The following is a 15967-nucleotide window of genomic DNA, read 5'->3' as shown; positions in this document are numbered from 1 at the left end:
GTCGCTCTGATGCCTCATTGAAACAAGCCCATTAAGGTGAGTGATGTGTGTTGTAATTTCATTAGCGTCATCAATAATGTATTGCACTTCTCTGTTTAGGAGTTCTTTGTGTGGGTCAGGCTGACGGTGTGAATTATATTTATGAGATCAAAATAGTTAAAGATGAAGGCAGATACTTAAGCAATTAGGTCAGAGGCTAGAATTGTTGTTTTAGAGGTGTAGGCTGCAAAACCAATTTGTATTAAGGAATGTTTAAGTAATTGAATTTCGCAGTATAAATTAAAGTCCCTTGATTCCATTGGGCGTGTTGTGGTCACACAGTGATATCTTGTGCCAATGAAATGGCTGGGTTTTATTTTTCAGTCCATGCGTAATCTGTAATGAAAACGCTTTTCTGACTTGTAAAGGCTCGGAGGTAATAAACTGGACTAACCATGTGTTTTCATTTGATGAAGCTTGGACAGAGATAAGAAGTAAAATTGTATAAACTGACTCTCATGAACATGCGTAAGAGAGAAATCATTCTATGCAACAAAGGGGTGGCATGGCTTGCCAAGCAGAGATAAGTAATTGGAAAATATAAGACCCCGGTGAGAATTTCTAGGAGAAAATCTGGCAAAACCAGGTGCCGTATAAGGTTACTTAGTATTATTTGCATACATAAAAATAAAAAATAGGTTCTGTCATACTGTGCAATCAGCTATGCTGAAGTCACATTACTGTCGCAAAAGTTAAGATATTCTTCTAAATTATGAGAGCAGACTGCTTGTCTCTCTCATTCGTCAAACGACTAAGCTTTTCTCATTAGACGCTGATTTGTACTGCGGTCGGGTGGGATGCGCTAGGAATACTTCTCTTTTACGGTGGATCACCTGCCTGTGGATTTACTGTAGAATCACCTGTGATTCCAAAATCACAGCAGTAGAGTTAAACTGTACTAACATCCTTGTATGTCAAGGTAAACCACCTTTTTAGTCTGTGTGCCACGTTTAGAGTACGTTTGAAGATGGGATAGGAGGGAAGATCTGTTCCTATTCACGGCAAATGTTTTCTCAGCCGTCCCCAAATGTTCCAGTCTTCAGGTCATCCTCTCTTCAGAGTCTGATTCTCGCAGACTAGCCTTGCTCTGCTGATGGTTATTGTCTTATGGCATTTTAATTCACTGACATTACCCCCAATAAAAGAATAGAGGGATCCTAATATAGATCACGATGCCAGTGTTGTAGGCTTTTGGAGCAGAACTCTAGCCCAGTCGAACTCTCCCAGCCACCGACAGGACTGCCACATGCCTCCTGAGAGCAGAAAGTAGCGTGATTATCTCTAGCGTTGCCCCTGCTGTTCAAGGGCTTTGAGGGGTTGTGGACAGGCTTCTCCCTCCCTGTGAGCTACGGGAACTACAGAGGAGGGTTCTTCAGAAGCCTGGTTCTGCTTGCACTGATCTCAGCAGGAGTCCCCGAATTGATTTCAGAGGAAGCAGAATCAATCCCTGCTTTGAAAACTACAGTATTTCCCATAGCACAGCCTATCCGTAGAAACCAACCGACCAAGAACGTGTCTGGTTCTTGACATAGACAGTTTTCGTTTACTACGTCACAGAGACGCTTTAGGGACGGTCCATCGTACAACTTCAGTCACCTTAGAGTGTAACCTGCATCGTAGCCTCAAGGAACGGTGGCGTCAGCTCAGAACTGAGGAAGCGGGCAGTTGACCTCCTCTGGCTGCCACAGTGTGAGCTGAAGAAGTTACTGCCACATCTGCTTGTTACTGTCCTCTTGATGGAGGTTTTGGTCCCCGCTGAGCTGTTCCTGCAGGTGTTCCTAACCTGTTTTAGCCTAAATAGGCTAGGTCAGTGGTGGCCTATATTTAAACTATGTAAGCTCTCCTTCTACTGCAGTGCTGGATTCGACTGATTCCTCTCCTCTCTTTAAAGCCACTATGTATTGCGTTGCAGAACACTTGAAATGGCTAGATGTATTGCGGGCAGGGGATAAGAAGCTCACCCTCCTATTGCACGTTGCTGGGTTTGGATGTGTAACCTATATAGGAAGGTGAAAACATAAAGGCTGAAAGATTGTGTTACGAGGGTAGGAGTTCTTTTGTATCTTTGAAGAACATTGCCCCTCATTCAAACTGCTTTTTCAAAGTGGAAAACGTGGCAGAAGATTGTAGATGTTTTGCGGCGTCATTTATTGGGCTACTGGGTTACCATTTCCCCTTGTAGACTGACAATAATAAGACACACTTTTGGAGTCATCTGCCTTGTAGGTACTCAGCAGTTTTATTCCTGATTTGGAGCTGCCGTCGGGCCTGTTCTGCCACGCAGTTACAGAGCACCTGAGTTGTGCCGCTTTCTTGCTGAGTTCATTCTGTCAAACAACTTCTCCCGTGCCCTGAACACCTGCCGTGTATTTAAGGATTAGGTCCTGCACCAAATCACGTGTAGCTTTCCTGTTTCAAATATCACTTGCTTCTGTTTACAATCCAAGGAGCTCCTGGGTGGAGATTTATGATATTTACATGCTCTTCTAATTAGGATAATGATTACACCTGTTTTCAGATAACATTTACAGCCTGCTTCAGAGAGTCTCATTGAAGTCACTGACTAGCTTTGAATCCTGAGCCTTCGACCCCTCGTGCACGTAACATTTCCTCAGATCAGATCAGACGTTACCTTTGCATGTGGTTTTATACGAGCCATTAAAAAGTCTTGCAGATATTATAGGGAAACACAGATTTTGTTTCATAAGGGTTTAGCTGTGCTTTCCATTTATTTCCTTCCTCAAGTATGTGACATTAAAGATGGGTTGCTTTTGTTCTGATGCCACAAAGGTTTATTGATGAAATGAAGGCTCTGCTGAAGGCAATGAGAGTTTAACCATTGACTTCAATGCATTCTAGCTGAATTTCGCCTCTGAAGTGTGAAATAAATAACAGCAGCAGGTAGGAAATAAAAAAATTCCATGCCTAGGGTCCGCAGTAATAACCAGACTTTTTTTAGCCAGGAATAAATGGAATCCAGCCGAGACGTGAAATACTTCATGAGGGCTGTGACAGGCCTAGGCTCACGATTTTGAAAAAAAAATCTTGAACGTTCAGAGAGGAATGTGAGATTTCTGTGATGATTCTGGGAACGTTCCAATGTGTGTGCACCTCGAGGAGTGAACAGATGCCGTTCACGAAGCCATAATAAATACGTAGCTGCCTTTCAGTTCGCCATGGGTCAGCTTTACTGTGCATAATATGTATCATCTGTAAAGCGTGGGTGATACTTGCAGGGCTTCTTGATGATTTCTGATTAATTGTTTTGAGTAAAAAGTTTACCATTCTCCATTTTTCTCTTTTAGAAATATTCTTTACAGGCTAGATGAAAGGACCAGCCAGTTTTCAGTACTGCTCGAGGCACTGGAGCACTGCAAACTACATCAGTCAAATGAGACCATTCGAGCGGCCTTGTCAGAGGTGCTGAACAGCATCAATTCAGCTCAGGTTTACTTCAAAGCAGGACTTGATGTGTTTGAGACTACCTTAGCTGGAAAGAAATGAGAGGATTCTCTGCATTCTGAGACGTTTGTTTACAACTCGCGAAACAAAAGTTCGGCTTGGACCAGAATTTCTCTGAGGATGAAACCTTTCTCAACTTTTCTTTCAGTTGGCTCTTAAAGGTACTGCAATGCGTGTTTTTATAAATATAAAACAGTCTTTTGCACTGTTCACAGTATGTCTCAAATGTCTGTTTCTGAATGTATAAAACATAATGAGAGGTAATAACGCTTAAGATAGGATTTTTAGAAGGACATCTGCTGTATTTTTATGTGTAAAGTATATTTTTCTGACTAAGCTCAATCTTGCAAAGTACCGAGCGCATCCTGCAATATGCTGAAGACCTGGTTCTGAGACACCCCAGGTGTGTACCCAGGTGAGCTTTCCATGCCTACTCTGACAGAAAAATGTGACGGAAGTATGCTATGGTGTTTCTTAACTTCCTCAGCAAGCTCATCTGCTTCCTTACTCCTTTCAGAGTAAGTAGGTGAAGGATGTGGCGCTTCCATGGGTATCCAGCGCCAGAGTTAATCGGGAAATGCACAAAGCACTCTTACCAGTGCAATCCAACATCTCTACTCCTGTGGAACAATAAATACCTCAATTCTGAGAATACAGATAAACTTTGATTATCCCATTTCTGTATAAAAAAGAGTTGTTTTCTCTAGTAAGTCTTGAAATCATCGCAAAAAAAATTTATCTCCAAATTATTTGAAAAGTTTGAATCAGTAGTGACACTTTTACAAAAATACTTTATGTTAAATAAAAGAACTGCCTAGTCTTTTAAGGCAACAGGCCTTATAAGCTTATACATTACCCAAACCGCCTGCCTCAAGGTCACCCTAAATTTCCAGATAGCAGTAAATGGATACAAGACCTCAGAGTTCTGGGAGCGTTTTTGGAATTCCACCACTCGGCCACACCTCCCGCTCTTCCGGGCCGGATCGCTCCCCCAGTAGTGCCTGGCATAGAGGACCTGGACTGTTGTCAAAAAAGCACAAGGGAAACCTAAATTAATTCCCTCCTGCAGAACCAGGAATTCGCCTCTGAAGGCACAAGCTGATGAGGCATATTGCAGGGCTAAGGCTCAGATCTGGTTTGCGTTGGTGGAAGCCCTGTACAAAGGCTGTAATCACACCATTACCTTGTTGGCCTGAAGTAATCTGTGAATGAAAGGATGCGGATGTTCAGTGTCCTAGCCTCCGAGGGGGTAATATACACGCTTGAGAACTGCAGGTCTTAATAATATAAACGGTTGAAATTGTTAAGCCCTGTTGGGTTTGCAGTTTTACAATCCCAGATGATTCTGGGGTTAGAGCTTAAAAAATTAATTTTATATAGATACTTAGAATTGAAATATAATTTATTTGATGGAAACGTTAAATGTATTGTTACCCAGTTTGCCATGGAAACATTACAGAAACGTTTCAGGTTGCAGTAAAAATGGAAAAAGTATCTGCATTCATGTAAAGAAATTGCCTTCTGGAAAACTTCAAAGTGCGTAATTTGGTGAAAGACTTTTTAAAGCGCGTGTTCAGATAGCAAGAAATGAGAGTTGTGTACACATCTGGGTTTCTGTTTCCAAAAGTCCTTGGCAAACGGGCCGCTATCAGCAATGACCCGGGACTAGGTACAGGTAGCTATGTTCTTGCTACGTTTCATTGCAAGTCATCATCATAACACGGGCAAAAGCATCCCGAGTCCGACCAGAGGCGGGGCTGCGCAGTTGTACAGCTACGGCTGAAATGGGAATACGTTCGACATCAGCGTGACTGCACGAACTGAGACGTGGTTATTTCCTATCTTTCCCCGGCATCTGGTAAGCACGAGAATAACCATGTACTTTTGCTAATGCTGGTACCAATTCTGTTTGCTGCAGCGAGAATTTGACTTCTGAAGAGTGATATTTTTCCGGATGCTACAGTGTTTGTTCATCCCCTTGTTTCTGTGGTCTTTCTTATTGTAATACGTAAATGGTCAGAATAGCCACATTTGAGTTGTGTGTTTATTTTGTGATGGTATTTGGGGATGGACTGTGCACACTACATTTGATTTGTATTATTTAATGGGGACCACTCCTTTAACAGTTTGTTTAGTAACATATTTTCCTTAGAATGCCGACTCGCCGGGGAGCCGACATCTGTGGTCTGAAACAAGATAGGGTCAAGTGCCATTAAGAGATCAAAAATACAGATTAACCCTTCCTTTAACTCTGCCAGGTGAATTTAATAACTGCTTCCTCAGTTTTCTTATGTAAGTTCCACCAAAACCACCTCTGATGTAACCAAAGTGTACTCATGCAAAATTGGTGAAATCTGTTGGGAAGAGTATCCCTCACATATGATTTCTCAACCATGTAATTCCTCACAAAAACATTTATCTTGTTTTCTCACTAACGTCCTTCTGTAATCACTTTTGAAATAGCAGACTTCAGAGTACTCCACCATAAAAAGCACTGCTTCTATAAATGCCTGTCTATTCTAAAGATAATGATATATTCTTGTTGGTGAGATGAATCAGATGATCTATTTAGGGACTTAAATGCATTGATTTCAATGTCACCTCACACTTCTAGATCTCTAGGCTTTTATTTCAAGTGTTCAGATCTTACGTGTGAGTGTTCAGTGATAATATTTGTACCATTATAGCTTCGGAAAAGACACTTTTGAGCCATATCCTTCCATTGATTTTTAAATCCTACCTATTGACTTCAAAGAATTTATAGCAAGTTAAGGTCCTAAATAACCAGTGTGTTTCTAACACAGAATTTTTGCCCAGCCAGCTGTGGAACATCAGCTAAAGGAAGGTGTTAGTAAATCACGGTAGCTTACCCAGATTGAATACATTCCAGTATTGTGTTGAAATAAACGCAGCGCCCTTAAAGGCAGAGTGTGTTTGCAGATTGCCTGAATGATACTAAAAAATTGTTACCTTTAGAGAAGCATCAACTGCCAGAAACAGTATAACAGATTCATTGATGGCCAAGTAATCTAGAGTCATGCTCACAGTGACCAGCAAGTCCCTGCAGCTTGCAATATTTGTATGTCGAGACAGTTTATAGTAAAAAGCTAATAGGATTTTATTAGTGCATATTTTAAAGAGTCCATAAAGAAGCTAAAGTGCAATCAACTCAGATGAAAAATAAGTACACAGGAGCTGGATTTTGAATACTAACCTTAAAAAAAGGCAGTGAATTGCTTTTATCATCCACGAAAAACAAGGCTATTTTGATATACGGTATCTGTGCGAATACGCAAATACACAAATACGCAAATGCCTTATCTTCAAAACATTGTATGAATACCAATTTACTTGCAGTGATATGACACATCTACGTGAACATAGATGTAAATAATAACTATGTGAGAGAATTAGGAAACACTTTGCACCGCTTCACTTGCTTTTTAGGAAAGTATTTCAGTCTAGGGGTATAAAGGAAGGCACTTCAGCTGAGCTCAGTTTTTCCGGCAGTAGGTGGGGAAAGGTTAAATCTCTCAGGCATAACAGAAGGGACCTCTGGAGGTCACCCAGTCCAACCTCCCCGCTCAAGCAGGGTCACCTGGAGCCAGTTGCCCAGGAGGGGCCATGTCCAGATACTTCTTAATATCTTCAGAGGGTGGATATTCCACAACCTCTCTGGGCAACCTGTACCAGTGCTTGGTCACCCTCACAGAGGAAAAGCGTTTCCTCCTTGTGTAGATAATGGTTTCTCCAAGTCTCTCCCTTTGTTTCTTAGTCGTTAAATTATTGTAATTGGTTTAGCTGCAAACATTCAAAAGACAACCATTGTTTCATTCAGTGGAAACTCTTGGCCAAGCTCTCTAGGATTTTACAGTTAATATGGTGGAAAGTTTGTATAAGGAGGTTGGTCCTTCACGCGTTGGCGTTTATTTTTAAGTTGTAGAGGCTAACGTCTTTATCTTTGGAGGTCTTTCTGTACGGTCCCAGGTTCCCAGTCACAGGATTTCTATCTCCATTAAGAGAGAGACTGAGAACAAGAGATGCATTCGAAAATGCAGGGAGCAAAAATACCCATCAGCATACACGTAGCTACGTGCTGTGAATGTATCTGTTTTAACCAAACTTTGGGAGCCCACTCCATGGCTTGTGCTGTGCAAGGCAAGATAATTTTATGGGTCATTCTGGCTTTAAAAGCTATTAAATACTCTGAACGTAGTTATGTCTGAGCCTGTGTTCTCAAGGGAGCGGTTAAGAGTTTCCTCAGAAGCCTTGTGTTGCAAGCTGTTATCTGTGTTACTCGGGAACGGGTACCTCTGGCATTCATCACGGTTGCTATCTCAGGAAACAAACATAGTGTGGAAGATGTTCTTTCCCTTTAGCACTCTATAACATTTTAGCAGTATTCTGCCCGTCACAGAAGGGTGAGTGATAGGAGACAAATCTCATTTTAAGATGCCTGAGACCTGAATTTTGAAAACAGTTAGCCTTATACAGCACTGTAATAGTTTAAAACATAGTAAGGTGTCATCTGTTGGAGCTCTGAATCTACAGAACTTGGGATAGAGACCCCAGTATGGCAAGTAAATCTCTCAGAAATACAGAATACACAAGTTACTGTCTATTAATGGTTATATTAATGCTACAAGTACTTGCCTACCAATGCAGGGATAGGATTTCATCACCCCACATAGTTTTTGGTCGCTTTAACTATCAGGCTGTCTTTTCTCCCTCTGCCGCCATCTTCTCCTGACCCCCTGCATTCCCTGCATTCAGCTTCTCTCACATCCTCAATGCCGTGTGATGACTTTCCCCATTCCTCACCACCTTTTTCTTGGTCATCCCCACTGGTTTTCCGTCTCTCTTCTGGTTCCTTATCACTTCTTAGTCATCCCACTAACTTACCAACCATCCCTTCTTCGCCTCCCCTGTAATTCACCAACCACCACGTTAATCTCCCTCTTTTCTCCCTCTGACCTCAGCCATGCCCGTTGTTCCCCATCCAGTTTCAGTTTCCTTGCCCTCTGCGTTCGAATCTGTGCAGCTGCTTTGCCCGTTCTGCGTGGGCATGGCGGAAGGTTACAGAGAGATAGATCAACTCGCCTCCCTTAAGTTGAGGTTCTTATTGCTGGTACAGCTGACCATAATAAAGAGCTGAAAGTGATGGAGAAGTCCTGCTCAGATCCAAATGGATGAAATAGAAGGACACATCACATCTTTAATTCAAAGTAGTTGATTCTGAGTATGTGCAAACAGTTTTTCAATTATGAACTGATTGAATGGAAGCAGATTTTTCTTGGGGCCTGCAAAGTATGTTTTCTTATCTCCTTTCTCTCTGATGTCTGGACCAGGAAATTCCCTCAAAAACGTCAGTGTAGGCAGGTGATAATCTTGAAAGTATTTAAATAAAATTTTTGAAGTTGGATGAATAAGAAATGATAGACAAACTTAATCAGACCTGGTGCTACCTACTACCTGCCTACAAAATAAAATCAGCAGTTTGTAAGCACATAACGTTTTCTGCCCTGGTGCGTGCCATCCAGTACCCTTCGGTACATGGTGGCTATGTGCGAAGGTTATGGGTGTAAATACCTGAGTAGGAAAAGGTGGCAGAGCAGAAGCAAAACTTCATTACTGAATTGCAGCATTCTAAATGATTACGGATGATAAGGACTCAAGCCATATGCACAAATCTCTACTTGAACATGCACACTTGAACCTAGGAAGTGCCTAAGAATAATGAATAGTCAGCTAGGAAGCAGAGGATTTAAGGATATCTAAAGCAGACGGTATGCTTACTGAAACTATGATACTATCAAGCCTAACTTTTTTTTTTCACCCTCATTTTAATCCCGTTGCCCCTCATTATTTCTACTGTTGCACATACACACTCGTCATAACTGGAGAATAGGCACGCCTGCAGGCTTAGATTTACTGAAGGATTACGTCCCCCCTCAGTCTTACTGACTCGGTTTGGTTTTTTCAGCAGGATTCACTTTACCGTGACTGCTTCTCTGGGTGCTATTCCACACCAGTGAGGTCAGCAGAGTTTGGCCACTGTTTATGGAATTTCCCAAAAGATTTGGTATTGGAATATTGTTTATTTGTGTTTAGGCTATTCTGTTTAATCTCTCAACATAGATTATTACAAGCAAGAGTATATTTTTCAAAAAATGGGTGGGAGTCTCTTGGTCAATGCTAAGTAAAGCCACTTGCCCACCCAGGGCAGAATATAAATCTGTATGTTCAAGTGATGTACTATAATCTAGTATTAACTGAGTAGTTACTATAAATGTTGGCATGGATTAATGCACACATTCTCTTATGAGCTTCACAGATTGGAATTAATACAAGGGCTTAATTTAAGAAATGTGATCAGAATATAAGCGTGGGACAACTGTTTTTGCTGTGTAAATGTAGTCTACGCTTACTCGTCTGCCTAATCCGTTTGGTTAAAAAAGATTAAGGTTTTGTTTAAGCTACTTTTCTCTGATTTATTTTCCAATAAGTCTTTGAAAATGAAGTCTTGCTCTTTGTTTTCTTTTAAATGTGTGCTGCCTTTAGTGTTTTTCAAAAGCTTATGGTGTGTTAAGACAGTGCAACATCTTCTTGTCTGATCTTTCCCGGATTACTTGATAGAATTAAAAATGGTATTTCAAAGCATGGTCTTTGGAAGAAGGTCTTTACTGACCAGTTAACGTGTGTGGTATGATACGCTTGGGTGGCTGCCTTTACCGTGCAGCGGTACAGGTATGCACTACAATGCCTTGAGGAAGTAATTTAAGACAACAAATATTTTTTTAGGAGTATTGCAGAAACCTGCTAATTGTCCCCCATTTGAAACTGTTCTCTCCTGAGTATAATGGTAATATAGGAATGTCATACCAGGTTCTCGTAGCCCCTGCTTACACACTCTTACTACAGGTGCCATGTTAGGGGGCTGTCTGAGCTGGCGGTGTATCTGCACAGGTTTTAATCGGTTCCCTCGTAGCCCCTCTCAGCTTTAACGCAGCACAGTCCTGATAGTGGTCTGAATGACACCAAGGTGAGATGGATGGCTCTGACCGACCTGCTAGCTCACTACGGAAGCTGCTGTTGCCCCCTATCCTGAAAAAGTTAAATAGTAAGTACTTCCTATACTTTTGGTGTTTTCAGTCTGTATCCTGGGGATTCTGGAAAAGTACTGGAACACTGTGGGGTTTCTCATTTGCTGCTCTCAACAGCTGAAACATCTCACAGTCTGTGAATCCACTAGAGGACAAATAAGGAGCTGCTTAACATTTCGTACTTAAAGCAGATAGGATGAATACTATTTCTCTTTGTTTTCCCTTTGCAGTTTATGCAAGTTAATATGCAACATACTCTTATCACATATATTACGATTCGGTATTCTGAGACAAATGGAAAATGAATGAGATTCCATATCCAGAGGAAGTATAACGAATTCAGGGAACGCTTCACATTCAAGTATCTCAACCATTTGCATACTGTGAGAAAAAACTTGGAACAGATGCTTTTGGGGCTCTGGAAAACAACATTCTTGCGTAAGGCCAGGTCCTAGCAGTGCATTCTCACCCCGCTGCATGGCAGTGTGCTGTACGTCCTCTTTGCTGTAGTTTTGAGGATTAACGCTCAAATGCCATTACCAGTGGTCACGTTAGTCTCAATATGAGTTTACCTAATTGGATGGAATATGCAAGCGTTTCTGCCTTTTGTATGCGATAGAGCCGCCGCCAAGTTGTGTTGTCTTTGTCGAGCTTTGGTACAGAATGTGAGATGCCTGAATGATGACTCCTTCGTTCCACCTACGTCTAAATTCTCATGTAGTAAAATCAAGTTGCCACAATTGATAGCTAGTCAATTCAGAATATTAAGTAACCAGGGCTTTTTTGACCATGCAGTAATATAAACTTGATGCAGTGATTCCTGGAAACCAATAAATATCATGTTATGTGGAAATGTGCAATGAAGGGTTGATTTTTAGAACACATTATAGAATGTCAAGTCTGAATAAAACAGCTTATTTGCAAAGTTCATTTACTTTGTATCAGTTTGTACTTTTACAACGTAGTGTAATAAAAAGGTAACGTTGGCCATTATTGTAAGTAGATTCTGCATACTTTGATTAAAAAACCCATTTTACTTGTTTGTGCTATGAATATAATTTTTGCAGTCTGCGGGAGTGTTTGTGGAGAAGGCACTGTGGACTGGGATACAGTAATAGACATTTTGTGGAGGTGGTTGTGAATGAGGCAAGGGTTTTTTCCATGGTTACATTTTTGCTAGAAATTAAACTGGAAAATGAAGATGTGTATAATGTACATTGCACTGAATGATTTGGAATTGTATTCAGTTGCTTTTTTTTGTTGGTTTTGCTTTCTTTTTTTAATTGGTTCTGCCGATGAGCTGTAACGTATGCCTCTCAAGCTGCTGATTCAGTAATGTGGATCCCAGGGCATTAAAACGTAATGGGAGGAAGGAAAAAGCCAAGGAAGAAAAAAATAGCTAGACAGAACCTCACAACCTGGGATGTGATAATTTACTGACAGGTAAATTTTGAATTGCCCACTTTTTTAGGTGCTGGTATATAGAAAGCCCAGATATTCATATAATTGGTCTTTCATGTAGGAAGAAATTGTCCCTGTATGTTTTTACAACCAAGAAGTTGAAAAGTAGGTAGAGACTTTGGATCAAACTCAAAGTATTCTGGATGAGACTCTTTTATTAAAAAAATTTTTAAAAAAAGCTACTGGACGCTCTCTGAAGAAAGGGACCAGTCGGTTCTGAAAATCCTGGTGATATGTAATATTCATATTATATAAAATTCAGACGAACAAGCTTTTTCCTGTAGTTCAGAGGTCCTGAAATTGCAAGGTAGTTGTTATCTCATGAAAATATGAATTCCATGTTTTGCTTATAGTATATGGGAACTTGGAGGCTTTTCTGTACTTCTGAAGCACTTGAGAGGTGTAATGGAATAGTTTCATTGTAAATGAATGTGTATTTCCAAATTTTATTTCTGTTTTGTTGGTTTTTTTTTTTTTGAAACTGCTCTCCTGTTCACCAGATTAAAAGGAAAAATAAAAGCGATACCTTGTTAATGTTTTTAGTCATGGCTAGGTCATTAACGCAGTCTGATACATTAGCTCCGTACAAAGCGCAGCTCCGGCTAGAATTTCTCATGTAACATAAAAGACTAATTTGTGAATATGGAAGGAAGGAAGGAATATGTTTCCTTCAAGCCATGTAAACTTGCGCCATGAAAATAAAAGCCAAGCATATATCAACAGTTTTAAACAAGTATCTTATTTTCAGTTCCTGCTGACGGACCTGTGGAAGTCATTATTCCTGAAAAATGTCATTCAAGCTAAACATTCTTTGCCTGAGTATCAAAATCTTCTGTGGCTTCGCTTAGGAGACCGGACCATTAACGACTTCCGCCGAGTATTTGCCTGAGCCCAAAACAAACAAACAAAAAAAGCCCACAACAGTAAAAAGTGTAGATTTAACGTATTAGAAGCATTCCAAGTAGCCAGGCTCGGTATAGAGCAGATTTGTCCAAGAGAATGGGAATATAACCAATCCTCTCCACTGTTTTCTTCAGTCTTGAGATTGCTGTGGCATTTCTCGCACCTGTATTTCTTCTCGCGTAGTAGCATAGAGATCCACGTGGGAGTGGAGTCTATAGGATCATGTAATTACGAAGGCATTTGCTTTTTATGTGAAGTGTAGGTACGGTAACCATGCAACGGAAGTAATTAGTAGTTTGATGCTGTCACAGTGAAGTGTTTCTATACTAGGCTGATGAGCAGGGTGGGAGCAGAAAGGGATTCTGGCCTGCGGTAGCTGCCTGGTGGGCCAGCAGTGGGTCGGAAGTCCTAAACGTGCAGAGGTGGGCACAGGGAAAGGCAGGTGCTGGTAAGAGGATTCTATTGCGCCAGGTGGCAGAAGGCACACAGTGGAGATCTGGCTCTTCCCAAAGAACTCTGATGCCAGTTTAACCAGCTCTGAATCTGTTCTGAATGCACTGTGGACCAGTAAGAGCGCTTCAGCCCTACACTGATCTGTTTATTTTGGGAAGGGCAAAGGATGAAGCTAAGACTTTAACACTAGCTAAGACTTTAACACTAGAAAAGCAGTAGCAGATCCTGTCTTTGAAAGAGAAACTCGGGCCTTGTGAGTTAGCGCCTATATTCCATCAGAAGAGAATATAAAAGTCACCGTGAGAGTGGTGCTGTGAGCTGAATCAATTTTGAGGCACTTAGTAACAACAATTGGATCGCCATTTTCTCCCTAACTGGCAAGAAGTAGAATGGGTGATCCTAGGACTGGGTAAGATACGATAGGTCTAAATACCTGAGTTTAAAAAGCTTTAAAGCCATTCTTGAGGCAAATACACAAAGGCACCAGAGCAAAGAATTATTTCAGTACAGTGACCTTGAACAGTCCATTGACCTTATTTCTAACAAACTTCAATCTCTTTCTGCTTATAGTCCTCCTCTCAGCCGCAGAGGCTCTGGGGCTCTGTCTCAGTTGTTGTAAACCAAGATCGCTCCTTCGAGGCTGGCAGCTTACATCGAGTGAAGGTCTGATCTGCTGTTTGTAGCCCAGCCTCAGACAAATGGAAGCACTTTCTGACATTGCTTGTCTGTCTCATTTCAAGAGAAACCCGGTAAGGTTCCTAGCCAATGCCTCCAATTTATCTTTGAGTATATCCGAGCTGAGGTCAGTGCTATGCCAGAGATGGATTATCCCATTGGTTAAGGGTTACTTTTCCTGCACAAAAGAGAAAGCACATTGGAACTAATACCATGCCAATAGTTACTTCCTTTTAACATGTGTTGTTGATTTAACAGCAAGTATTGTCCTTAAAATTGGACCTCTCCCTTAAAGTTATTTGCCATCCCTTAAGAATAAGCTGCTTTTATACTGTGTAATACAAAGCAGTTTCCTACAGTGTCCTTCTGTATCCCTTAGCTGTGATTAGAGAGGAAGAGGATGAGCACAGTGCCCTATCAGAACTGTGTCACCGCATCTTCTACAGGAAGAGGGGAAAATAGTGGGCAGAGATGTACTATGAGAGCTGAAAATACAGAAATATAAAATATAAAACTTAAAACATAACCAAAACATGGTGTTGGTTATGCAAGTTAGAATGGAAGTTAAGAACTAGTATCTAAAAAGAAACAACATGGGTAAATATTGCGTCGATATTGAAGAGGCAAAATGGCTGAGAAATGCCTTTGCTTCGATAGCGTAAACCTGTGGAGCACGTAACAGAACACGCAGGGAAAACCTGAAGGTTAAAAACTGGTCTAAGTCCAAGTTACGTGGATATGTGTAAGTTGTAACACGAGAGAAGGTGTCCTGCCGTATGACAAGTCAGACATTGAAATGTCTAATACGTATCAAAAAGGAACTGCTGTATTCCAGACCGGGGTATGGCATCCAGAGAAACGCGTAAAAAAAGATTGCTGTCTGCATCTACCATGAACAGGTTGACATTTCTAACCATATTTCTGTGGTTTTCCTCTGAATAATACTAGAGCTCAGTGTAAGAATTCATAAAGATGGATTTGTCTGTAGCCTGGGTGACAGGCAGGTGTTTGTCAGCGTGGGACTATGTATGAAAGATGGTCAAATTAGCTGAGTGAGTTTCCACATATGTCATGTGTCACTGCATCTCCTAAAGTGAAAGATCGCCGCGTTGTGTAAAACGAAGATGCAGGACTAGGATGGGAGACCTTGGTATGCAGGTGTTACTTATACAGCGAGCGTGAAAAATTAGATCGTACCCCCACGCATGAAGTTCACATTTTCAAATTCTAGGAGGATGACCCTATAATGAACAGTGACTGAGTTCGCTCTCCGGACTGTGCCATTCGTAAAGCGCTTGTCACGCTCTCCTAGCACAATATAATCGGGGCCCTATGAGTGAGTAATAGCCTTGTGTTCATAGCGAGGCGATTTATTATCCTATATGTAAAATGACACCTTCATTATCATTGACTATTACAAAATAGCAGGGAAAGTAGCAGTTGACATAAAAAGGCAGCTTTTAAAATAATTCTTTTTACAATATGAAAACCCAATCCATAAATTTGCGGCATGTAACTTTTTTATTAATCTATGAAGAATTTAACTGGATGTTCCATGGCGTTCTTCACTGGGGCTTTGTCATGAGATTTAGAAAGGAAAAGTTTATAGTGGCTGGTTGCAGCATGGTGGGGATTTTTCAACTAGCTATGCACCTCCTACTGTGTGTTTTTTAGATCAGCAGAATTTTGAATTCTGCCTCAGTTGCTTTGCTGGCCATCCAGGGAATTGACTCGAGGCTGTGCGGTTTGATGCAGCTTTGTAAACTGACTGCAGACACTTAGTTCTGGTCACGATACGGTGCAAAACGTTTGACAGGTGATCGGTTTTCTCATGGGTTTTGCTGTTATTTCCAGAAGGCCTTCACCATCCA

The 15967-nt window shown here is 41.1% G+C and overlaps 1 protein-coding gene across 11 annotated transcripts in view; it reads left to right on the top strand.

The window, feature by feature from the left end:
• The window catches only part of NAALADL2 (N-acetylated alpha-linked acidic dipeptidase like 2), a 503571-nt gene extending 490983 nt beyond the window's left edge, over positions 1–12588 (top strand). For all 11 annotated transcript variants that reach the window (XR_012661452.1, XM_075098454.1, XM_075098450.1 and 8 more), the window contains one exon: positions 3345–12588. Coding sequence is in view for 10 of the 11 variants with exons in the window: in XM_075098454.1 (XP_074954555.1) it covers positions 3345–3543 (199 nt within the window). In the remaining variant the exon portion in view is untranslated. The remainder of the gene's footprint in view (positions 1–3344) is intronic.
• The last annotated feature ends 3379 nt before the right edge of the window (positions 12589–15967 follow it).

The sequence above is a fragment of the Phalacrocorax aristotelis genome, chromosome 7 (genome assembly GCF_949628215.1).
Source record: "Phalacrocorax aristotelis chromosome 7, bGulAri2.1, whole genome shotgun sequence".
NCBI classification, from domain to species: Eukaryota; Metazoa; Chordata; class Aves; order Suliformes; family Phalacrocoracidae; genus Phalacrocorax; species Phalacrocorax aristotelis.
This window is presented reverse-complemented; position numbering and strand designations above follow the sequence as displayed.